At 43.3% G+C, this 25,114-nt stretch overlaps 1 protein-coding gene across 1 annotated transcript in view; it reads left to right on the top strand.

The window, feature by feature from the left end:
• LOC5577322 (UDP-glucose:glycoprotein glucosyltransferase) overlaps window positions 1-23,652 on the top strand; it is a 37,991-nt gene extending 14,339 nt beyond the window's left edge. The window contains exons 3-8 of the mRNA XM_001656350.2: window positions 6,580-8,021; window positions 15,193-15,831; window positions 15,894-16,627; window positions 21,643-21,763; window positions 21,823-23,203; window positions 23,270-23,652. Of these exons, the coding sequence (XP_001656400.1) occupies window positions 6,580-8,021; window positions 15,193-15,831; window positions 15,894-16,627; window positions 21,643-21,763; window positions 21,823-23,203; window positions 23,270-23,313 (4,361 nt within the window). The 3' untranslated portion in view covers window positions 23,314-23,652. The remainder of the gene's footprint in view (window positions 1-6,579; window positions 8,022-15,192; window positions 15,832-15,893; window positions 16,628-21,642; window positions 21,764-21,822; window positions 23,204-23,269) is intronic.
• Window positions 23,653-25,114: the final 1,462 nt, after the last annotated feature.

The following is a 25,114-nucleotide window of genomic DNA, read 5'->3' as shown; positions in this document are numbered from 1 at the left end:
ATGTGCAATTATCTATTTTCGCTTTGTTTTGTGGACGGATAAAATCGCAAGGCAGTTTATCGCTGAAAATTGCTGTGAGGGATAAATCCATTATCGAGTGAGTGAGTGAGAATTCGGAAGCCTGGTCATCTCTTCATAATTCGATAATGAAGGGACCATCGAGTTAGGGGGATTTCGAGTTACAGAACACTAAGCCAGAGTGCAAATGCGATTCAAGATTTATAAGAGAGTTTCGCGGAAGCTGACCTTTCTGTCAAAGTGTGAGCCAATCGAGCAGCGAGAGCTGTCAAAGTGTGAGCCAAACGAACATGCGTTATGTTTGTTTTGAATTTTTCTTGAGGAGTAATGTAATCCGCTTGAAATTATTTAGGTAAAAGTAATTTTGCATGAAGCAAAACAGTGAAATATTTACATTTTTGAATTTTGTGAATGCGATTTTTAGTTTTTCATTTTTTCGTCTGTTTATTAGTTTTGATATGTAGCTCAAAGATCTATAACGAAACAAAATACACTTTATAGCAATGAGGAAGTCATGTACGAGTTACAGTATCATTCTCGACGCCCAGCAAAATCAGCACTGCTGGTCTGTTGCCAAATCATTCCATTTTACACTGAGAAAAATCTACACGTCAAGGTCGTGTGTTTTACTTATAGATTTGCGCAATGAGGAAAACTAGAGTGCCTGTAAACAAGAGTGACGTCATGTTCCAGTTTTGACAGGTCTCCTGCTCGATTGGAACGGGAATTTTTATGGAAATGACAGTTCACCGCTGTTCCAATTTTGACATTGACGCCACTCTTATCTAGATCCACTCTGAGGAAAACCACATGATTTGAGTGTGGTAGCCATATGGATTTCATCATTGATTTCACGATATAATAACATGTGTATCAACATTAGGTTGTCATGTGAAACATACATGAATTTCCAAATATTAAATCATAAAAACCAACTGATTTGCTTTTTTTTTTTTTTTTTTTTTTTTTTGTTTTTTTTTTTTTTTTTTTTTTTTTTTTTTTTTTTTTTTTTTTTTTTTTTTTTGTTTTTTACAAGGGGGAAATCTGCAAACAGATCTCCTGAGAAGATAACTCAGGAAATGCGGGGATGACGCACCAACGACGACCCGCTAAAACCAGCCTATGCACTGTGCATGAGCAATTCATTTAGAATTGCTCAAGTGGTGAACAGTGCATCGACATGACCCTTGGACTCAGACCCTCATCTCCCCGGAACCACCTTACGGTATTTCTTCGGGAAGGGACCAGTGCATATAGCACAACACGTGTAGCAGAAGTAGCCTAGGCAAACTGCTTCTCCTAGCCGACTTAAACAATGTTACAAGGGACCAGCCTCGGCAGGGCTAATCCTCTGCAGCCAACTCTTGGTCGGCGCGCCATAGACGCTGCAATTCTAACATAATGTGAGTGACAGCCGTAGTTACTGCATTCCAGCACTCGGCATCCGCAAACATTCTCTCTATAATATTGTCGGGGGACGTGTCCCCTCCGCATGTAGTGAGCATGCGACCTCTCACAACAATGAAACGGGGGCAATCGAACACGACATGCTCCGCTGTTTCCTCTACACCAGCACAATTGGGGCACGCAGGAGATTCTGAGTGCCCGAACCTATGCAGGTACTGTCTATAGCAACCATGTCCTGACAGAAACTGCGTCAGGTGGAAGTTCACTTCCCCATGGCTTCTACCATACCAATCTGACACATTTGGTATTAGTCGATGGGTCCATCTACCCTTAGTGGAGTTATCCCATTCCTGCTGCCAGCTTCTGAGCGTTTCCTCTTTACACGTGTCGCGGACTCCTCTGGTACCCCTTTTGGTTGAAGCATTGAACATCTTCCTTGATGATGAGCCCGATGGGCGTCATCCCGGCTATGATGCACACGGCCTCTTTAGATACCGTCCGGTATGCACTTGCTACTCTTAAGCACATTATCCTGTACGTGCTTTCCAACCGCTTTAGGTTTCTGTTCGTTCTAAGCGCTTTTGACCAGATTGGTCCTCCATACCTTAGTATGGATAGCGCCACGCTTGCCAGCAGCTTGCGTTTGCTGGCAATTACAGCAGAGCTGTTAGACATCATCCTCGAAAGCGCCGCTATAGCCGTAGATGCCCTTTTACAGGCATATTCAACGTGGCTAGCGAAGCTCAGCTTGTCATCGATCATTACCCCAAGATGCCTAAGGGATCGCTTGGACTCTATGGTGCAATCACCTACCGAGATAAGCGCCCGTTGCTCGGACTTGCGGTTGTTGACCACCACCACCTCAGTCTTGTGACGGGCCAGTCCTAGTTTCCTAGACTTCATCCATTCCTCAACCAGGGAAATAGAGTGCGCTGCTGTCAACTCTACTTCCTCCATCGATTCACCATAGACCACTAGGGTGATATCGTCGGCGAAGCCAACAATCTTAACACCCGTCGGAAGGGGCAGCCTCAGTACGTCATCGTACATCGCATTCCATAACAGCGGGCCCAGGATTGAACCTTGAGGTACTCCCGCGGTAATTCGAACGCTTTTCTGCCCCTCCTCTGTGTCATACAGTAGAATCCTACCATCAAAATAGCTTTCTAGAAGCTTACACAACTGCACCGGTACCTTGAGGCGGTGAAGCGCGTGTGCTATTGCTTCCCAGCTTGCGCTGTTGAACGCATTCTTCACATCCAGAGTGACAACCGCGCAGTAACGGATGCCGCTCCTTTTATGCTCGATTGCCACCTCAGCTGTTTGAACGACCGACTGGATGGCGTCCAGAGTAGATTTACCTTTTCTGAATCCAAACTGGTTGTTGGACAGGCCGTCCGCACTCTCCGTATACGGTACTAGTCTGTTGAGAATCAACCTCTCCAATAACTTGCCCGTCGTATCTAGTAGACAGATAGGTCTATACGCCGACGGGTCACCTGGTGGTTTCCCCGCCTTTGGTAGTAGCACCAATTTCTGTCGCTTCCATACATCCGGGAAGATTCCTTGATCAATGCAGCGTTGCATCGTGGTTCTGAACATGTCCGGATCCGTGTTCACTGCCGCTTTTAAGGCAACATTCGGGATACCATCGGGTCCCGGTGCCTTGTTTGACGCGAATGATTTCACGACTTCTGCCAGCTCTTCGTTCGTCACTCTCGCCACTTCTTCTCCTTCATCTGCCGCATACGGCGCTGGGGGCCATAGGCTTATGGGATGGTGCGGGAAGAGTACATCGATTATCGATCGCAGCAACTCGGGCGATTTCTCTTGGGGCGCTATGGCTCCTTTGGTCTTAGCCATTACCACTCTGTAGGCGTCACCCCATGGACTAGAATTGGCACTCTCGCATAGACTTTCAAAGCATGCCCGTTTTCGACTCTTGATTTCCTTTTTGAGAGCCAACTTTGCCTCTCTGAATGCTGCACCGCGTTCCTCTCTTTGTGCTTCTGTGCGTGCGCGTTGCATTCTTCGTCTAGCCCGAAGGCAGATTGCTCGAAGATTTACAATTGATTCGCACCACCAATACACTGGCGGCCTGTTCTCTCTAGGAGGGGCTTTTCTCGGCATGGAAGCATCACACGCTCGTGATATCATAGCAACTAGCTCTTCACCGTTTAGGTCCAGAGTGTTTCGTTCGCGCCTCAGGGCTTCAGTGAATACTTCGCCGTCGAAGCGCGCTGTTTTCCATCCTCGGGCTTGGGTCGAGTTACATCGCGCTGCCTTCTGCCCGCCTGGTATTATACTATAGCGAATCGATTGATGATCGCTATGAGTATAACCGTCATCAACGCGCCAGTTCATGGTATCTAAAAGGTTAGGACTACAAAACGTCACGTCGATGATCGATTCTGCACCATTTCTGCGGAAGGTACTCACTGTACCCACATTTGCCAGCTCTACATTTAATGCGGCCAGGGATTCCAACAATAGCTGGCCTCTTTGATTGGTGCAGCGGCTACCCCACTCCACTGCCCATGCATTAAAGTCGCCAGCTATCACTACTGGCTGCCGATTAGCTAGTTCGGCCATCATCCTGTCAACCATGTGGGAAAATTCCTCAATCGACCACCTTGGGGGCGCGTAACAACTGCAATAGAACACGCCGTTGATTTTTGCTATCGCAAAACCGTCATTTGAGCTAGAGACTACTTCTTGGATTGGGTATCGTCCTGTCGTCCCTATAGCTGCTAGCTGTTGAGACCTATCCGCCACCCAGTTCCCGTTGTTGGCTGGTATGCGGTATGGGTCCGATAATAACACCACGTCAGTCTTGGTTTCCGAGACTGACTGCCAAAGCAGCTGCTGGGCTGCATCACAGTGGTTTTAAATTTGCTTATTGCATTCGAAATGTAGTAGCTTTAGATAGTCATGTGTGATAGAACATAAATGTCATGGGACTGAAAGAAGAAATTTGGTAGAAAAACTTTTGCTCCCCAAAATATGGATCCGAGGCTCCTCTGCTTGTCGCAAGCTCTCTTGATTTTTTTTCAAACCCGTAAGCCAGCAACAAGCGGGGCGCCGCAAATCCATAATTTGGGAAGCCAGGGATAAGCATATTCAATTTTTTTCGAAACTGAAAGCCAGGAAAATCTGTTAGTGGAATCCGATTTTTCTACTGAACTATACATTATAATCAATGTTTTCTTATAGAAAGGTAGAATTCTCGTATAACGGTCAACTTCACTAATAAAAGAAAAATCGAATTCACAAATTTCCATCTAACACTTTCAGCTTCAAAATTTGCTTCTTCTCTTTGGAAGCATGATGATGAGTGTCGTTCGATACGAGGTCCAACCGCAATTCAGTTCACTATGCATCCCATGGGTTGATCACAAACAATTTAGAAGCTTTGAACATGGAAATCGATAGCATACACTGATAAAAATCCACACGCTCAATCTGTGTGTTTAAAATTATGGATTGATTCATAAACGTCCATATCGATTTGCTATGATTTTCTTGCAAACTTCGTGTGTGTTACACATTAAATTCCTGTGTTTTGCTTCATGGATTGATTCATCAATTTTTTCCACATAAGTTCCCAAAGCTTTCTCTTCAGATTCGTATGTGTCAACCTATGGACGCATAGATCATCACTCCAACACGGATTCAGTGTGTTTTGCTTATGATTATGATAATCAGATTATCTTGTGTCATAATCATCATGTTCAAGTAGGTCGATTCATTGATTTGCGCAATGAGATTGTTACACTGAGAAAAATCTACACGTCAAGGTCGTGTGTTTTACTTATAGATTTGCGCAATGAGGAAAACCACATGATTTGAGTGTGGTAGCCATATGGATTTCATCATTGATTTCACGATATAATAACATGTGTATCAACATTAGGTTGTCATGTGAAACATACATGAATTTCCAAATATTAAATCATGAAAACCAACTGATTTGCTTATTGAATTCGAAATGTAGTAGCTTTAGATAGTCATGTGTGATAGAACATAAATGTCATGGGACTGAAAGAAGAATTTCAGCTTTTTATTTCATCAAAAAGTCATATAAATAATTAATTTAACGCAAAAAATTTGCCCCCTTGCACCAATAGTTGCCGTCGTGTTCCAGTAGTGGATCAACGGATGGAAGCAGTTTTTAAAATGGATGTATAAAAATGAAGAACAGTCCCAGAGATGTTCTTAATGCTTCATTCGAAAGATATTAGTTGCTGTTTGAAGGGAAAAAATGTAAACCTGTTTAAAAATTTGCCTTTTTGGTTAAAATTCCTTGTATAATTCCCAAACGTCTACTACTGGAGCACGTGTACCAATAGTGGCTCAAGCGATTTTATGTTGAAAAATTAGTTTTATCACTCTTTTTATATTTTTCCCATATTGAGGTTGAAATCTTTCTGTTGACGCCAAAAGATCTCTGCTAAGGCTTTTCGTTATTTTGTTATGATTTTTTATAGCTTAGGTAGTCCACTAATGGCACCGGTACCCTAGGTATTCACAATTTAAACATTTACTTACTTGCATTTTTCGCCAAGAATAAACTTTTTACAACATTTTGTGATAGTTTTGATCCATCCTTTTCAATCGTCAACAAATACTGACAAACGAATGAGAAGGGGACAGAATGAACACTGCATTCAGCTGTCAGAATGAATGAAGACTATGTACGGGATTTTCACGTCATGGTAATAGGGAACCTCAGTAAGAACTACAGATGGCTCAGTTCAATTCGATGCATGTCCCGATGATTGTTACGTTAGTCAAGTAAATTCTCGAAAAATTCATTTTCAAGATTCTACGTGATTTTTTACGTAGCCTTGACGTTTGGATTTTTTTGAGTGTATAAACTTTATACTATAAAGGATCACTACTTTTTACTAAAGATATTGATAACTTTTTAGACTGTACAAAAATAAACGGTAAACTAATGAAGATTTTGAAGTATCACCAAAAAAACAAAAAGTGTCCGGGCATAGAGAACTTCCCACTACTGTTATTATATATGAAAACTAAATGTCTTCAGGAATCGTACTGTACTTAATTTTGAAGGATGGGGCGTGATGAACATTGTAAAATTAACTCCAGTCAGTATCTTGAATTAATCTTTCAATTCTTATGTTGTAGGTACCGAACGGGATCGATACAAGAAGTCTATCGAGCTGGCCGAAAGTTTACTAGGAGTTGGTCAAACAAACTTGTTGAAGCTGGCATTATCGTTGCATAGCTTTTCCGCCAAGGTGCAAGCTCATCTCCAGATAGCCAACGAGGTCCTAAAACAAGGAGATTGCGAATCTGCGGCATTTGTGAGCATTGGAGGAAAGGTGGCGTGCGATGAAAGTGAGCTTAGGAGCATCCTGAATGCCCTGGATAAGGATCCTTCGAAGGTGGAAACTACCACTTTGGACCATGTGTACCCAGCTTCGGAGAATAATTCGCTAACTGCCGTTCTATACGCTCAGATAGGAACCGAACTGTTTGAAAAGTTCCATGTGATTCTCAAGGAAAAGGCCGAACAGGGAGCAGTTAAGTATGTTCTTAGGCACTTCGTGAAGGTTGTTTCAAACAGGAAAATGCGACTGTCCGGATACGGCGTGGAACTGCATTTGAAGTCGACTGAGTACAAAAGCCAGGACGATTCGCCCCGTCCGCAGGACCAAGACACAGTTTTTAGCGACGATTCTGCCGAACCGGAAGTCGAAGGATTCGACTTCGTGAAACTTAAGGCACGCTTCCCGCATCTTTCCCACTCGCTTGACCGTTTTCGCAATGCCCTGCAGGAGAAACACGAGGAAATTGCACCTCTGAAAGCTTGGGAGTTCCAGGAGTTGGGTCTGCAAGCCGCTCAAAGAATCGCTCAGATCCAAGGTGAAGAAGCGTTGCAAATTTTGCAATTCACAGCGCAGAATTTCCCAACGCAAGCCAAATCCCTGCTAGCTCAAACGGTATCTGAAGATTTCAAAAAAGAAATGCGACACAACATCGAAGTGCTGGGTCGCAATCTGAATCTGCAACCTCCGGATTCTGCCTTATTCCTCAACGGATTGTTCTTCGATGCTGAGACAATCGATACCATTACACTGTTGGACACACTCCGTTCAGAAATGCACGTCCTAGAAGGTTTAAGTCGTATCAATCTTCGCGGCAAAGCGGCCGCCCCTTTGCTGGCCCTGGATCTCTCGTCGACCTCCAAGGAATTTGCCATCGACATTCGTGATTCGGCCATCACGTGGATCAACGATTTGGAAAACGACGCCCAATATCGGCGATGGCCGGGAAGTGTCATGGATCTGTTGCGGCCAACTTTCCCCGGAATGTTGCGAAACATTCGCAAGAACCTCTTCAACCTGGTGCTGGTAATCGATCCAGTAGCTAACAGCGACAATGGTCGGGGCATAGTGAAGCTTGCGGAAAGCTTCGTCGTCCATTCGGCACCGGTTCGGGTGGGTTTGGTCTTTGACACTAGGGCTAGCTCGGATAAAGAGGCGGACTACCGTGCGATTGTATGTGCATTCAACTATGTCCACCAGAAGAAGGGATCCACCGATGCTCTGGGATTCCTAACAGATGTAAGTACAATACCACTAATACCACAATGCTCTTTTTTTTTATTTCTATCATATAACACCATTTCAAACATTATATACATTTCCTATACCTGGGGTATTCTGACCAACATTGATTCAGCCGTAGTTAGTGCTCATGTTGGTGCTGCACTATGGGCGGTTTCCATATAGAATGGCGGCCAAACATATTTTTGCCATCTCATGTCATATTTATGAGTCTTGTGATACAAATTTGATATTTTGTTTTCAATGAACATGTTTTCAAGACCAACTTTTGAAAAAGGCTTAAAGCGAAAAACTGCGTTTTTTAATAATGATGCATATAGGCCACTGCTGCAATTAACGTAGTTAGCGCTCAACTTCCGAGCGGAGCAGTCGCGTTTCGCACAGAAAGGCTACGAAGTTAACACTGTTTCTTTCAAGTCGTTAATTCTCGCTGGACATCGCCGAGCCACTTCGTATCGGGTTCTTCGTCGCCGCGTGCGAATGTTTCGCGATGAGTCGCCGCGAGAATACTTTTCGAATCGACTAGGTATTTGAAAGTACCAAAAAGCCAAGCTATCAGGAGCTTCACCATTTTGTGGGTACTGTACGCGGGTTGACTCGCGAAGATGTCGCGAGAATCCAGACAAGTCGAAGTCTAGGTTGTGCGTTCGTGAAAGTGAGACAGCTTGAAGTGGCACAACGAGTAGTTGCCGAGCACGATAACAAACACTCGACAGAGGTTGACGGAAAGTTCTACGTTCTACCCACCTCGAATCGTATTAGAAGATGGAGCTGTAGAGGTAAAACTCACAGATCTGTCGGAAGATGTCTCGGACGAGTGCATTACCGAATTCTTGTCGGGATATGGTGATGTTCTATAGACACACGAGCTGATGTGGGATGAAAAATATCACTTTGGCGGCATTCCGACTGGAGTGCGGGTCGTGCGGATGATGGTTCACACCAACATTCCATCATTCGTTACAATTGATGGAAAAACGACAAATCTGTCAAATTTCGGGCAGCAGCAGACATGTAAGCACTGCGGTGAATACGTGCACAACGGTATTACATGTGTGCAGAATGAAAAACTGCTCGTCCAAAAATCATATGCAAATGTGACGAAGCAGACTTTACCCAAACCAACACAACCAAAGCCATCCGATCCAAATATGTGATGCAACAAATGACAACCACAGTCCGGCTCTACAAGCGACCGTGCTTCAAGCCCCAGGTCCAACATACCCTACACACAATTCGGCATCTCGGCTAGATCGTGTGTACGTTAGTAGGGGTCTCTGTGAGCTACTGAGAACTACCGAAACTCAGTCTGTTCCTTCTCCGATCATTTAGCTGTGACCGTGCGCCTATGTCTTCCCTCTCTCGGCCGTCCACATGGCTCAGGTTTCTGAAAACATCCGTGAATTTGAAATTCGTTGACAATACTGGACTCGCCAGCGCCGTAGCTATCCATCGTGGATAACGTGGTGGCTCGCATATGCCAAACCGAAGATCAAATCTTTTTTTCGTTGGAAATCAAAAGCTGTTTTCGATGACTTTCATCACGAGCACCAACGATTATATGCAGAATAGCATATGACGGTTACTGTAAAAACCGAGACATGATATCCACACTCAAAATAATCCAAACGTCATTGTTACGTGGAAACATACGTGATTTTTTTCCGTCGCACTTTTCACGTAGCTCTTACGTAAATCATAGGTAGCCCAGAATGAACGCATGAACATTGGAAGTTCGTCCATTCCACCTCCGCTAAACGTAAGAGCAACGTGGATTTTCCGGTAGCCTTTACGAAGCGTTTCAATGGGACCTAGATGGTTTTGCATTAAATTTAACTGTAATGAAGACCAATCTTATTTCTAATAGGCTTTGGAAGAAAGCTAATTCCAAATTAGAAAATGTAAACAAACTTAAAAGCACAGACAAACAGACGTAACACTCTTATCTTGTCCATCGACCACCTTTTTAACGGTCGATTCATAAATATGGTAGGTGGCCAATCCGCCACCCAAAGCGCTCGCATCGTTTTTGTTCGTGTTTGACGTTTATACACTACCGCCATCTGTTGGCCCGTCGGTCAAACACATCGATTTTAGCATTGGGCGTACATGTCCTCGTAACTATGATTTTTATCGAGATTTGTTCTAAGTGTTACGTCTGTTTGTCTGTGTTAAAAGATTGTTATATTTTTATTGTCAATCTGAGCATTTTGAATCCTGTTTCCCCAATTTTGTGAGTTTGGTCTGTCTTGTTGTAGCCTTCGCGTGCTATAATTAATAGAGGTTATTAATCAGGTATAAAATATGAAGTAATGCAGGGATTCTTCGGTATTCAAAGCATATCTACCCTGAAATTAATCTTGCACAGTGTTTAAAGCTGCAGCAGCTTCTGAAGTTCTTCAAAAATCAAGCGGGCGCCATCTTAGGATTTGAGCACAACACCGAATGTACGTGCAGATGCAGATATCAAAATGAACTTAGGCACCTACGTGAATTCCACGTAAGTGCGATAGGTAACCTCAGAAAACATTACCGAGTCACTATTTGGTGGTTATGAATGGTTTAGTGCTTTTATCTTAGTCAGGTGAAGTGGAGGCAAAATGAATTTGGAATGATCTACGTGATTTTTCACGTAGCAATGACGTTTGGATTTTTTTGAGTACGATTAACCGCATTAAGGCGCAAATGCTTACATTACAGCGAAATTTCACACAACACTTTGTGCGAATAAATGAAACATATGTCGCAGGTGAACCACTTTCTACGTTCCAGTTAGGAGAAAGGAAACGAAAGAAGACAATCATCACACGACTGCAGGGGGAAGGCGATGAAATTCTCCGCGAATCGGATGCTATGGTGCAGAATTTGTTCATGCATTATCGAGAACTATACACGGAAGGAAGAAGTGAGCTAGCTGAAGAGGATATGTTCCACTGCGAGAGAATAATCCAACTAGAAGACGTCCATAATGATGCCTGTACTAACGAAATAACTACGGAAGAAATATACTCGGCCATGAAATCAAGTGCAAATAGAAAATCACCGGGTCCGGATGGAATTCTGAATGAGTTCTACCAGCGCACATTCGATATTATCCATCGAGAGCTCAATCTCGTAATCAACAAAGCGTTGGCCCAACATTTTCCTTCCGAGTTTGTAAATGGTGTAATCGTGTTAGTTAAAAAGAAAGGTACAAATGACTCTGCTCGTTCCTACAGGCCGATATCTCTACTTAACGTAGACTATAAAATCCTCTCACGTGTTCTCAAAGGTAGATTAGAGACTGTAATGCAACATCATCAGATTCTCACCCGAAGCCAGAAGTGCTCAAATTCTGATCGGAACATCTACCAGGCTGTTCTCTCACTGAAAGATAGAATTGCCAGCCTGATCAGATGAAAACAGAGAGGAAAACTTGTTTCGTTTGATCTCGAAAGTGCTTTTGATCGTGTAAGAAGAAATTTTCTGCACACAACTATGACCTCTCTCATATGGCGTCTTCGGCAAAGTTGTTTGGTAACTCAAAGGCTATATTTATTCAAGCCTGGAAATTAGGGATTGGATAAAATAATGATAGCCTGAGCTTCTAAACAACTTTGCCGAAGATGCCATCTTTTTTAATCCTGAGATATTCGCAAAACAAAAACATATGCTCACTAGTGCCGCCTGCAGGCAACATCTCAAATCTCTAGGTTATAAAAATGATAGCCCTTGAGCTTCTGAACAACTTTGCCGAAGACGCTATATTTCTAAGTGGTCAGGATCGTGAAATATCCGCAAATAAATTGTCATGCCCACAAGCACCGCCTGGTGGCAGAATTTTGAATCAACTTGGTCTAACAATGATAGCCCTTGAGTTACTGAATAACTTAGCGAGTTTTTTATAACAAAAAATTAACATTTTTTATATGACAATAAATCTTCGAGCTGTTTAGTGGAATACCTATAACTAGATGAAAAACGGCCATCCCCTTGGTTATGCGACCTTGCCGCGATGGGAGGGCATAATTCATTAGCCCATATGATGGAAACCAAAGGCGTAACCTGTAGTGGTGGCCTATCACATTTTGGCATTTTTTTTGCTTAAAGCCGCGTCATAATTCATATGGCATAGACGCACTAATACCTCGGATGTGATCCAACGGACATTCTGCGTCATTGATAGAATTGATGCCGATTTCAAATAATGAATCTATTTGAAGTGGACATTAATACTATTGGTGACGATCAGTTTGCCTTTTGCTAACCAGAATGATCCGTAGCCACTCTTACTATTAGCTAGCTAGACACATCGTTATCATGTACGACGTAGGGAATATTAAATATTAGGGAGGAAAATGACTAGTAGATTCACTGAGTGGAAATAAGTGGCGACAATCTTATTTTAATATGGTTTTTACATTGCCATAATAAGAAATACCTCTTTTGTAACAACGGTATAAATAATCTAATTCCAGCTTCATTTTCGCAAAATTTACAAGTAGAAAGTAGGCGTTGTGAAGCATTGCATTTGCCACCGAAAAGTGAATCTTGTAGGAGACTTATAGAAACCTAAGGTAACTTTACTCTTAAATATTCACTATACAAATGACTATGGAAAGTATGACGCTGAGATCGATCATTAGGGTACACTTGCTAGTTTCGAGAAATTGTTGAACATACATATTTTTTTCTTTAAGGATATACGAACGTAATGACCAATAAATACTTTTAAGAACAAAAAATGAAATTAACTAGAACTACTACTAAACAGCCTAATTTTGTTAAGACTTCACGACAATTGACATTTAAGCCTCTAATCTTACTTAAAAGACAGTCAGAATAGCACTTAAATGACAAATTATTCAAAACCATTTTGACTAGACAATATTAGTAATGGCACTACTACACTACTATTTCAAACAAATTCTGATGAAGCAGCTGATTTTCACAATGCTTCCTTTTCTTAGAAGCAAGGGAATATGGGTATTTTTCAAAAACCATCACGTCACAATACTAATAAAAAAACAGTGCTCATGTGGGCACCATTGCCTAGTCCGTCTGAGTATTGGTCCTGGTAGAGGGGAAACTTGGCAAAAGCCAGACCGAGGGTTCAGCCTTGACAAGTTAAGTTGTCAGGCAGCTTCAACTGAATACCATACAAAAAAAGGACAGTTGAAATTGTTTCTCTCTACCTGATTTGTTTATTAGCTTTGTTTATTTGTTTTATTAGCTCTGCTCTACATTCTACTACAGATTCACTATCTGTTTAATGCTTTCAAGGCGGCGAACGACTCAATGAAGAGAAATGAGTTATGGCAGATAATGATAGACCAGGGTTTTCCGACCAAACTGATTAGACTGATTCGTGCAAAGTTAGATGGATCGAAATCAAGTGTGCGGGTTGCGGATGAGATTTCGACTTCCTTAGACGAACCTGCGTCTTCTTCTTCTTGGCATTAACGTCCCCACTGGGACAGAGTCGGCTTCTCAATTTAGTGTTCTTGTGAGCACTTCCACAGTCATCAACTGAGAGTACGATGATACTCTATGCCCAGGGAAGTCAGAACCCTCAGCATGGCTTTGCTTTGTAGCAGCGGACTCTAATCACTCGGCTAAGGAAGGCCCCTAGACGAACCTCAGATGGATTGAAGAAAGGAGATGCGCATTCGAACCTTTTGTTCAACATTGCCCTCGAATGAGGAAAACTTCTTCGACAATTGCCAGATTAAGTTTTAGGGTCAGGCGGGGCAAGATGAGCACCCTAAGGATAAGCGTGATTTAAGCCTACTTAAACGTTCTTATTTTGGTAAAATTGGTAACCATCCTTATCTTTTACATTATTACTTTGACCTTCAACCATTAAAAGTTTTAAAAAGTGATAAATAGTTTTCCAAATAACCCGTTAAAAATAGCTTTTTTATCATCGGTCAAAAAAACTGCGGGGCAAGATGGGCACCCCCATAAAAAGATGCAATTTACTAAAAAACTATTATTTTTCAATGCTTGCAATATCCCAAGATATTATCTTTAATATCTGATAATATTTATCTTCAACTAGCTTAGTTTTTAAAACTTTTATCAGAAAACAAATAACCTTTATTAAATTGCTAAGATTTTACTTAAAAACGATTAAATCTGTTGTTTGTTTATATATATTTTTAAAAAAATTGTTTTGTGCAAAGAAGATACCGTAAGTCAAGCCCACAGCTAAATGTGGTTCTATAATTTCACACTTTTACTTAATTTTGAACATGGTGCTCATCTTGCCCCAAGGGTGTAAATTTATTAATATAATCAAAACAATTGAAATATTTTTTAAATTTGATAAAATCTACATCTACAGAAGATTATTCTATAACTATACGGCCAAAAACGTATGAATTAATTTGTTTACGCAACACAAATATCACTTTTAAATGAACAAATCTTATATGAAAAGGTAAATTTTTGGACTTCTATGTATTTTTGACAATATTTACGTTATGCTGTTAATTTTTTAGCTGAAATTTATGGCCATCATATCAGTTTAATGATATTCATCAGAACCCCAAATAATTTATTGAAAAAAAATCGGTAGGAACGACACAAACTAGGGGTGCCCATCTTGCCCCGGGTGCTCATCTTGCCCCACATTCTCCTATTATTATTTTGAGAACTTGTACTGAAGAAAAGCTAGCGGTTGTTTATTTTTCTCCAAAATATTTGATCTTTTATGGTTTCCGTCAAAACACGACAGTCTCCTTTCTTTGTGATTTAGAAAGATACCTTGATTCCCAAAATGGAGGTCAAAATCTTCTACCTAAATCCTGTATATTCAAAAATGCTGACCACGATTGGCGAGACCCTTTGCTTCTTCACTTGAATCGAAGAGCTTGTGGCTGCTTAGAATAGTTTCTCGGTATTTTTGTTTAAATGTATCGAATTTATTGCTCATTTCGCTGCAATTTTGAACATTATCCATTTCACTCTTAGGGATCGTTCAAATGTTACGTAACGGAACAGGGAGATGGATCATTTAATCATCCATTGGCAGGTGTTCGAAGGACGTTGAAATGTTCATCTTTCCATTCTTGCCACGTTTGCGTTTAAAACCAACTTTTTGGAAGAAAGTTTCAATGTTTTATTGTTTTATGTAGTATGGATAATAGATGTCGCAAATTAATCTTACTTATTCCTCTTGTTTCAGCTCTTTGCGGTTGCCTCCAAAAAAGACATCACCTACGACGATGTGCGCAAGCAGCTGAAGAAAACTTTCTCCAAACTAAAATCGGACGAGGTGGACGAGATTCTCGGCGAGGACTCGGACTTCGATTACGGTCGACAGCTTTCGCAAGAATTTGTCGCTAGGCTTGGCTTGAAGACCACACCGCAGGCTTTGATGAATGGAGTTATGCTGCCACAAAACACACTAAACACCGATGACTTTGAGGAAACTATTCTCACGGAGATCATGCAGCAGACGCCCACCATCCAGAAGGCCGTCTACAAGGGAGACCTTAACGATGGGGAACCCGTAATCGACTATCTGATGAAGCAACCACACGTCATGCCAAGATTGAATCAGCGCATCCTATCGGCCGAAGATCCAACCTTCCTGGACGTCTCCGGCAATCCTCATCCGGATCTGGAGGACGTATCCGCCTTGGCCCAATTGTCGAACTCCGACCTGACGGCTACGCTGTTGAAGAACCTCAAGTATCTGGGTGGGAAGTCGACCTACGAAAAGTTCATGGGCTATCGGCTGCATTTCCAAAATGTTTGGGTTGTTGCGGATTTAAAGCAAAGCGACGGACGAAAACTACTGCAGAATGCGCTACGATTTATGGTAAGTACTCTTTATCTTAGAACCTGCATTCTTGACTGTCCTCAATTTCCTAAACATCTTAGAAATCAACTAGCGGCACAAGGGTGGCATTCGTTCCTAACGTAGACGGTTCGGATGCGGCTCGATCCGAACTGAAGAAAGATTTAAATGCTCTGGTATGGGCTGCGATCAACACTCTTCAGCCAGACGAGGCAACCGAATTGGTAATCAATCTGTTGAAGCAAGCTGAAGAAGGCAAGGACTTCGAAGTTCCAGATTCAGTACTTGGCTTCCTCCCGGCAACGCAGCTGCACTTGAAAATGCTTCGGGTTTACTGTCAACGTGTCCTGAAACTGAAAGCATCCATGAACGGCTTGGTGGCTAATGGTCGTGTTCTGGGACCATTTGATCCTGAGGAAGTGTTCGATTCGGAAGACTTCGGCTTGCTGGAAAAGTTCATCAATCTGCAGTACACCGACAAGATTCGAAAAGCCCTGAAGGAGGCATCCACTGATGGGGAAGACATCGAAGTTTCCAGTGATACCATCTTCCGGCTGGTTTCAATTCTAGTACCTCGGCAGCAATCGAAGTCACGCTTTAACATACCGGCGGAAATCCAGGAGAACCATACCGTGGTTAGGCTACCTCCGAAATCGAACGATTTGCCTTTCTTCGAGATTGTTGCGGTATTGGATCCCGCATCGAGAGGAGCCCAGAAGCTATCGTCATTACTCATTCTGTTGCGCAATGTGGTCAACTGCAATATGCGTCTGATTCTCTGCGCCGTGGATAGACACAGCGACATGCCGGTAAAAACGTAAGTATACTCTATTATTATAAACATTTTAATAGCATTTTTCAGTGTACGCCATACTATTCAAAGTGGAAGGAAGGAAGAAGGAGCCTTCATTAGCCGAGTGGTTAGGGTCCGCGGCTACAAAGTAAAACCATGCTGAAGATGCCTGGGTTCGATTCCCGGTCGATCCAGGATCTTTTCGTAAAGGAAAATTTCGTGACTTCCCTGGGCATAAAGTATCATCGTACCTGCCACATGGCAGGTAAGGCAAAGAAAGCTCTCAGTTAATAACTGTGGAAGTGCTCATAAGAACACTAAGCTGTGAAGCAGGCTCTGTCCCAGTGAGGACGTTAATGCCAAGAAGAAAAAGAAGAAACGGATAAAATCGCAAGCGAGCGATGAGAAATGAATAGAAGTTGAAAACTAACAACACAATCGATTTTTTTGTCGGTCTAGTGTTAGTAGTGACTAACATTACAGCATCTAGCCGTTCAAAATCAGGACGTTAGGCACCAATTTGGGGTCTTGTATTAGGCAGCTTAGAGAGAACGATAACCGGTACCCGAAAAGTAGGCACCGTAAGGTACTCATATTTCGCGCGCTACTAATTTCGCTCACTGACATTTTAAACATGTTTTGCGAAAGAAATTTTTGTTGGTTAGTGTTTTGAATAATTCTACTTCATCCATGGTTATATAACATGCAATTATAAAGTACAATATGTGTCAAAAAATATGGATAAAATGGCAGTGAGCGAAATTAGGAGCGCGCGCGAAATATGCTAGCATCACGGTAGAATCTATAACGATTTTTCATTCTTCGATTAACAATTAACAACAAACAACTACCATATCCATCAACGAATAAATTTAAATCATACTCATTAACAAACTAATTCTTTTCCTACCAACGCTGATGTAGGTAACCGTGCAATTTTTGTCGATTCGAATGATGCTACCCAAATTTTGCTTGAGAGTACACTTAATTCCAATTCCGCATCTTCACTAACGAAAAATCCCCGAAATATTCTCTTCTTCTGGTATCTTATCCAAGTGATAATTTCAGTTAACAATACAAACTAATCCATACTGATTTCGTCTCCAAGTTTCGATAATAACTGTGATATGTTCGTTCCACGTTCCTTAGGAGTAACCCTAGGGAAAATCGAGTTACCAACCCCGGTGTGATCTCTGGTCGTATGCTGACAGGGATGGGGGGGGGCTTGCTTTTGCTTCTGCAAATCTGGAGCGTCTGTACTCCATGTTAGGAGCGGCTCACAACAGCGTATGTTCCCCATGTCAGGGGTGGCTGATCATCATCGGAGTTCCAGAGAAGGACTCTAAGCTAAACTGCGCCCTATGGCCCTCCGAACATTTAGGGGGAATGGTCCTCCGGAAATCTAGGGGGTTGGTGTCAGGCCCTGCAAGCCAACCGTAAAAAATAACAAGCACAGGAACATCAACAGAATAATACGGACCGGAACAATCGGCATAGACCAATGCGACGAAAAAGGACTAACGGTTGGAAACTCGGTACGTGGAACTGTAAATCCCTCAACTTCATCGGAAGCACCCGCATACTCGCCAACGTGCTGAAAGACCGCAAGTTCGACATCGTAGCGTTGCATAAGTTTGTTGGAAGGGTTCAATGGTGCGAACGTTTGTAGGTAATCATACCATCTACCAGTGCTGCGGCAACATACAGGAGCTGGGAACAGCTTTCATCGTGGTGGGCGACATGCAAAAGCGCGTGATCTGGTGGTGGCCGATCAATGAAAGAATGTGCAGGTTGAGGATCAAGGGCCGATTCTTCCACATTAGCATAATCAACGTGCACAGTCCACACTTCGGAAGCACTGATGATGATAAAGATGCATTTTACGCGCAGCTTGAACGTGAATACGATCGCTGCCTAAGCCACGACATAACGTGGAACGACGATTGGAAAGTTCAGCACCCACCGGCTGACGAACGGGAACGGCCTTCGACTGATTGATTTCGCCGCCTCCAAGAATATGGCCATTCGTAGCACCTACTTCCAACATAGCCTTCCGTACCGATACCCCTATCACCAAAGCAAACAGAATCGTAAATCGACCACGTTTTGATCGATGGCCGGCACGTCTCCGACATTATCGACGTCAGGAACTATTGTGGCGCTAACATCGACTCCGACCACTACCTGGTAATGGTAAAGGTGCGCCCAAAACTCCGTCGTTAACAACCTGCGGTACCGACGCCCGGCTCGGTACGATCTTGAGCGACTGAAGCAACCGGATGTCGCCACAGCATACGCCCAGCATCATGAACAAACGTTGCCGGAAAAGGATTCGCTCGCCGGAACCCCTCTCGAGGACTGCTGGAGTACAATGAAAGCAGCCATGAACGTCGCAGGCGAGAACATTGCTGGATACGTTGAACGGAGTCGACGGAACGATTGGTTCAAAGAGGAGTGTAGAATGATTCTGGAGAAGAAGAACGCAGTGCGGGCAGTAATGCTGCAGCAAGGTACTCGACAGAATGTGGAACGTTATAGGCAGAAGCGGAACCATCGGACGCGTCTGTTACGGGAAAAAAGCACCGCACCCAAGAAACGCGAAAGTTCTATCAAAAACTCAACGCATTCCGCAGAGGCTTCGTGCTGTGAACCGAAATGTGCAGGGATAAAGATAGGAACATTTTGACGGACGGACGTGAGGTGATCGAAAGGTTGTAGCAGCACTACGACGAACACTTGAAAAGTGCTAAGAGGCACGGAGGCTTGAGGGGATGGGCCCGGAGAAGTTGGTCGCTTGTCTGTATCGGCTGATAGTCAGAATCTGGGATACATGACAGCTACCGGAGGAGTCGAAGCGAGGGGTTTTATGCCCTATCCACAAAAAGGGCGACAACTAGAATGTGAGAACTATCAAGCTCTCACTATTCTAAATGCCGCCTACAAAGTATTATCCCAGATCATCTTCCGTCGTCTATCACCAATAGCAAATGAGTTCGTGGGAAGTTATCAAGCCGGTTTCGTGAACGGCCGCTCGACGACGGACCAGTTCTCTACAGTACCGCATATCCTCCCAAAATGCCGGGAATATCAGATCCCTACGCATCACCTAGTCATTAATTTTAAAACGGCATACGACAGTATCGACCGCATTGAGCTAAGGAGAATCATGGACGAGAACAGCTTTCCCGGGAAGCTCACAAGACTGATTAGAGCGACGATGGATGGTGTGCGGATGATAAACATGCTGTGTGAAGATTTCGGGCGAACACATCAGTTCGTTCGAGTCTCGGTGGGGACTACGAAAGGGCGACGGACTTTCGTGCCTGTTGTTCAATATTGCGCTTGAAGGTGTCATGCGGAGAGCCGGAGCCGGAATTAACAATCGAGGCACGATTTTCACGAGATCCGGACAATTTGTTTGCTTTGCTGATGTCATGGATATAATCGGAAGAACTTTTTTGATGTATGTACACCCTCCTGAAACGCAAAGCATAAAGAGTCGGATTGGTGGTGTAGTACATCCCGAGTAACACACATGTTATAATTGAAGCATATTAACTCTTATAGGACAAAATCTAGTCATATAAGAGTTAATATGTATAAATTATAACATGTGTGTTCCTTGGGATGCTAGTGGGTGGAGCCGAACGTGACAGGGCTCTGCTAGGAATCAGCGTTACGATTGACGGAGATATCTTCGAGGTCGTAGATGCATTCGTTTACCGCGGATCCTTGCTGACAGTGGACAACAATGTTAGCCGTGAAATACGGAGATACAACATCACGGGCATGAAACGTGGACCATGCTCGAGGAGGACTTGCAAGCACACAAAGTCTTCAAACGTCGAGTGCTTAGGACGATCTTTGGCGGTGTGCAGGGGAATGGTGTGTGACGGCGAAGGATGAGCCACGAGCTCGCTGCACTCTACGGCGGCACTCTCAGCATCCTGAAAGTAGCAAAAGCTGAAAAAAAGCGTTGGGCGGGGCATGCTGTAAGAATGCCGGAAAACAACCCTGCAAACATGGTGTTCACATCTGACCCGGCAGGTACAAGAAGGCGAGGAGCACAGCGAGCACGGTGGGCTGACCAGGCGAGTGCGGGTGACCAGCCCCAGTTTCCTAGACTTCATACATCCCTCAACTATGTTTTTTTTTTTGATTACTGGGTGGAGGAATCTACAATCAGACTCCTGAGAAGGTAATTTAAGGAATGTGGGGATGCCGCATCACCTTGGACCCAATAAAACCAGCACAGAATGCCGGAACCTCTACTGGGCTAAAACCACTTGGTATGCCCCTTTCTCTACCTGCAACCATGTACTTTGTTTTGAAAGAGTTAAGGTAAAAAGTTTGGAATCCTAATTCAATAATGTTCCAAAACTTTGAAGGCACAAATCTCGCGAAAAAAAAAGCATCGAACGACAGTGCAATTTCTGTTTTAGCTTTGTACACTAGTACTAGCTATTTCTGCACAAGCCGGCTATTGTGACAACCATGTTTGGATTCCAACATGCTTCACCTTAAATGTCAAACCTATCCGCACTGTCTACCGTTTCAATCCTATCCTTCCTGCCATCTTTCTCTATGTAATTTTCAACGGTCGCCATACTAAATAAAGTAACGTTCTTGAATAAAATATCGCGTTGAGTATCATACAGGCGTATATGCAGTGATCGATTTCTCTTCGTCGATTCTCTCTTTTGATTAGTACACGAAGTTCAATCGATTTTAATAACATTTTACGATACAACATGATGAAGGACAATGAATTATATCCACTTAATCGAAAATAGCAGTCGAAAGCAGTCGCCCGACTAAATAATTGACTAAAGAGAAAATCGATGAAGAGAAATCGATCATTGCAGTTATGCCCTTATGATACTGAACGCGAGAATATTTTTACTTCAGATGATTTGCGACATATGGACGATGGTGAAGTTTAGATTTGAATCAAAAGTTTTCCGTTAACATTTTTTCATCACACTATAACTTTACTTGTGGCATGCTTTCACTAAAGTAAATCTTTTTCCAAATTCTAGTTTCTACCGCTTCGTTGTTGAGCCAGAACTTCAATTCACGCCTGATGGTAAACATGCTCCTGGGCCATATGCCAAGTTCGTCGGATTGCCAGCAAATCCTTTGCTGACGCAAAGTCTCAACGTAAGTGGTTCAAGTCCAATTTATCCAGTCTATTGAATTGAATTGTGTCTATTTTTCAGGTGCCAGAAAATTGGCTCGTAGAAGTGGTGCGATCCGTCTACGATCTGGACAATATCAAGCTGTCAGAAATCAACGGCCCGGTGCATAGCGAATACGAGCTGGAGTATCTGCTTCTGGAGGGTCACTGCTTCGACACCACGACTGGTTCACCACCACGAGGTTTGCAAATCACGTTGGGAACGGAGCAGCAGCCCATCGTCGTCGATACTATCGTGATGGCCAATTTGGGTTATTTTCAGCTGAAGGCAAATCCGGGAGCTTGGGTTTTGAAGCTGCGTCACGGTAAGAGTGCGGATATCTATGACATTACAAGTGCCGAGGGACCCAGTACCGTGCACTCCAGCGATGATACAAGGGTTATCGTAAGTTCACTGAAGTCGCACGTGTTGAAGTTGAGGGTAACCAAAAAACCGGGCAAAGCTAATGCTGATTTGCTTGGAGATGATAAGGATTCCGGTGGTGGAATTTGGGATTCGATAAGTTCTATCGTAGGATCTGGCGATGCCCAGGACAAAGAAGTGCTGAACATATTTTCGGTTGCTTCGGGACACTTGTATGAACGGCTGTTGAGGATTATGATGCTGTCGTTACTGAAGCATACCAAAACTCCCGTCAAGTTTTGGTTCTTGAAAAATTATCTTTCACCACAGTTCATAGACTTCTTACCGTACATGGCCAAGGAGTACAACTTCCAGTATGAGTTGGTACAATACAAATGGCCACGTTGGTTACATCAGCAGACTGAAAAACAGCGAATTATTTGGGGCTACAAAATTCTTTTCCTAGACGTACTCTTCCCGCTGGATGTAAAGAAAATTATTTTCGTTGACGCCGATCAAATCGTTCGTGCTGATATGAAAGAGCTCAACGACTTCGATCTCGGTGGAGCTCCCTACGGGTATACCCCTTTCTGCGATTCACGTCAAGAAATGGAAGGATTCCGCTTCTGGAAACAGGGTTACTGGAGGAACCACTTGCAAGGTCGCAAGTATCACATTTCGGCATTGTACGTGGTAGATTTGAAACGATTTAGAAAGATCGCCGCTGGTGATCGAATCCGAGGACAGTATCAAGCTTTAAGCCAAGATCCCAACAGTTTATCGAACTTGGATCAGGATCTGCCAAATAATATGATTCATCAGGTGGCGATCAAATCGCTACCACAGGAATGGCTTTGGTGTGAAACTTGGTGTAGTAGCGATACGTTACAGTATGCGAAGACCATCGATCTTTGCAACAATCCTCTGACCAAAGAGGCTAAACTAACCGCCGCCCAAAGAATTGTGCCCGAATGGAAGGACTACGATTCGGAGATAAAACGACTGCAAGCCAAGGTGGATGAACTTGAACACGAAGCTGGTCAGATTTCACATTCCCAAGGTAAGACGTACTTTAAAACTTTAGTTTGATTCCATATCTAATTTATTGTCTTTTATTCTTTTTCAGGAGATGCTTCCTCCAACCAAGAAGCGCAACACACTGAGCTGTAGATATTTAATTGCTAAGCAGGACGCAAATTTCAGAAAAAGACTAATTTATTGATGCCCAATTCTAATGTGCGAACTTTGACACACATTTATGAACTCCCGAATGTTCAGCTCAGTTCCCGTGAGAACTGCGTTTGCTGTGATTATTTAATGGTAGCGTTCTAGCTAGATATCGCATTAGCTTACGTACGAGCATGGTCTTAAAAACGTTTTAGGTTGTCCCACTTCTAGAATCACATGATTACCGCAACTCTCAACTATTAAAGTTCTCACATCGGATGACAGAAATGCTAATTATTTCAAAGCGTTAATAAAATTGTACAACAATCTCTTTTACTGTAACGGGGTGTTCGTTTTCTCACGGATGACAGATTTCCTGTAGGATTAGCAAATAGTTCATACAACAAAATACAGTAGGTTAAAGCACTAGCAGGGCTGGTAGCCTGTTTTTAGTGACTTGGTCACCACTATAGTGTTGGGCAAGATACGGCAGCGCGTTATTGGGTGGCAGCCAATCAACGCAAGAATGTGAAAGATGAGGATGCATTATCAACGTACACTGTCCACACAAAGGAAGACCCGAAGACGAGAAGAAGACGTTCTACATACGACGGATGCACGCCGCGTGACGTGAAAATTGTTGTTAGCGACATTACGGTACAGGTAGGACTAGAGGAAATGTACATACCGGTGATTGGGCAGAACAGCGTGCATGCTAAATCGAATGATAACGGAATGTGAAGAAATGGAGCAGCTGCATCGTTCACAAGAAACGCATCCCGAAAAGGTTTCGTGCTGTGATCCGAAATGTGTAGGGATAAGGATGGAAGCATCTTGACGGACGGACGTGCGGTGATTGAAAGGTGGAAGCAGCACTATGATGAACACCTGAATGGCACGGAGAACACAGGCGCAGAGGGTCACGACAGCGGAGGAAGTGACTACGTCAGCACGGCAGATGAAGGAAACCAATCTGTCCTCACATTGAGGGAAGTTAAGGATGCCATCAATCAGGTCAAGAACAACAAGACCGCTGGATGTTGGCCGCCTGTCTGCACCGGCTGATTTTCAGAATCTGGAAAACGGAACAGCTGCCGGAGGAGTGGAAGCAATGGGTCATATGCCCCATCTACAAGAAGGGCGACAAACTTGAATGTGAAAACTATCGTACGATCACTATCCTGAATGCCGCCTACAAAGTGCTATCCCAGATTATCTTCCGTCGTCCATCAACAATACCAATACTACACTTGACGACGGACCAAATCTTCACTGTACGGCAAATCCTTCAGAAATGCCGTGAATACCAAGTCCCAACGCATCACCTGTTCATTGATTTTAAAGCGGCTTATGATAGAATCGACCGCGAAGAGCTATGGAAAATCTTGGCGAGTACAGCTTTCCCCAGAAGTTCACAAGACTAATAAGAGCAACGATGGACGGTGTGCAGAATAGCGTAAAGATTTCGGGCGAACATTCCAGTTCGTTCGAATCCCGCCGGGGACTTCGACAGGGTGATGGACTTTCGTGCCTGCTGCTCAACATCGCGCTAGAAGATGTCTTGCGAAGAACCGGGTTCAATAACCAAGGTACGATTTTCACAAGATCCAGCCAATTTATTTGCTTCGCGGATGATATGGATATTGTCGGCAGAACATTTCGAACGGTGGCAGACTTGTACACCCGCCTGAAACGTGAAGCGACAAAAGTCGGCTTGGTGGTGAATGCGTCAAAAACAAAGTACATGTTGATAGGTGGAACCGAGCGCGACAGAGCCCCCCTAGGTAGCAGTGTTACGATAGAC

Source organism: Aedes aegypti, chromosome 3 (genome assembly GCF_002204515.2).
Source record: "Aedes aegypti strain LVP_AGWG chromosome 3, AaegL5.0 Primary Assembly, whole genome shotgun sequence".
Classification (NCBI taxonomy): Eukaryota; Metazoa; Arthropoda; class Insecta; order Diptera; family Culicidae; genus Aedes; species Aedes aegypti.
This window is presented reverse-complemented; position numbering and strand designations above follow the sequence as displayed.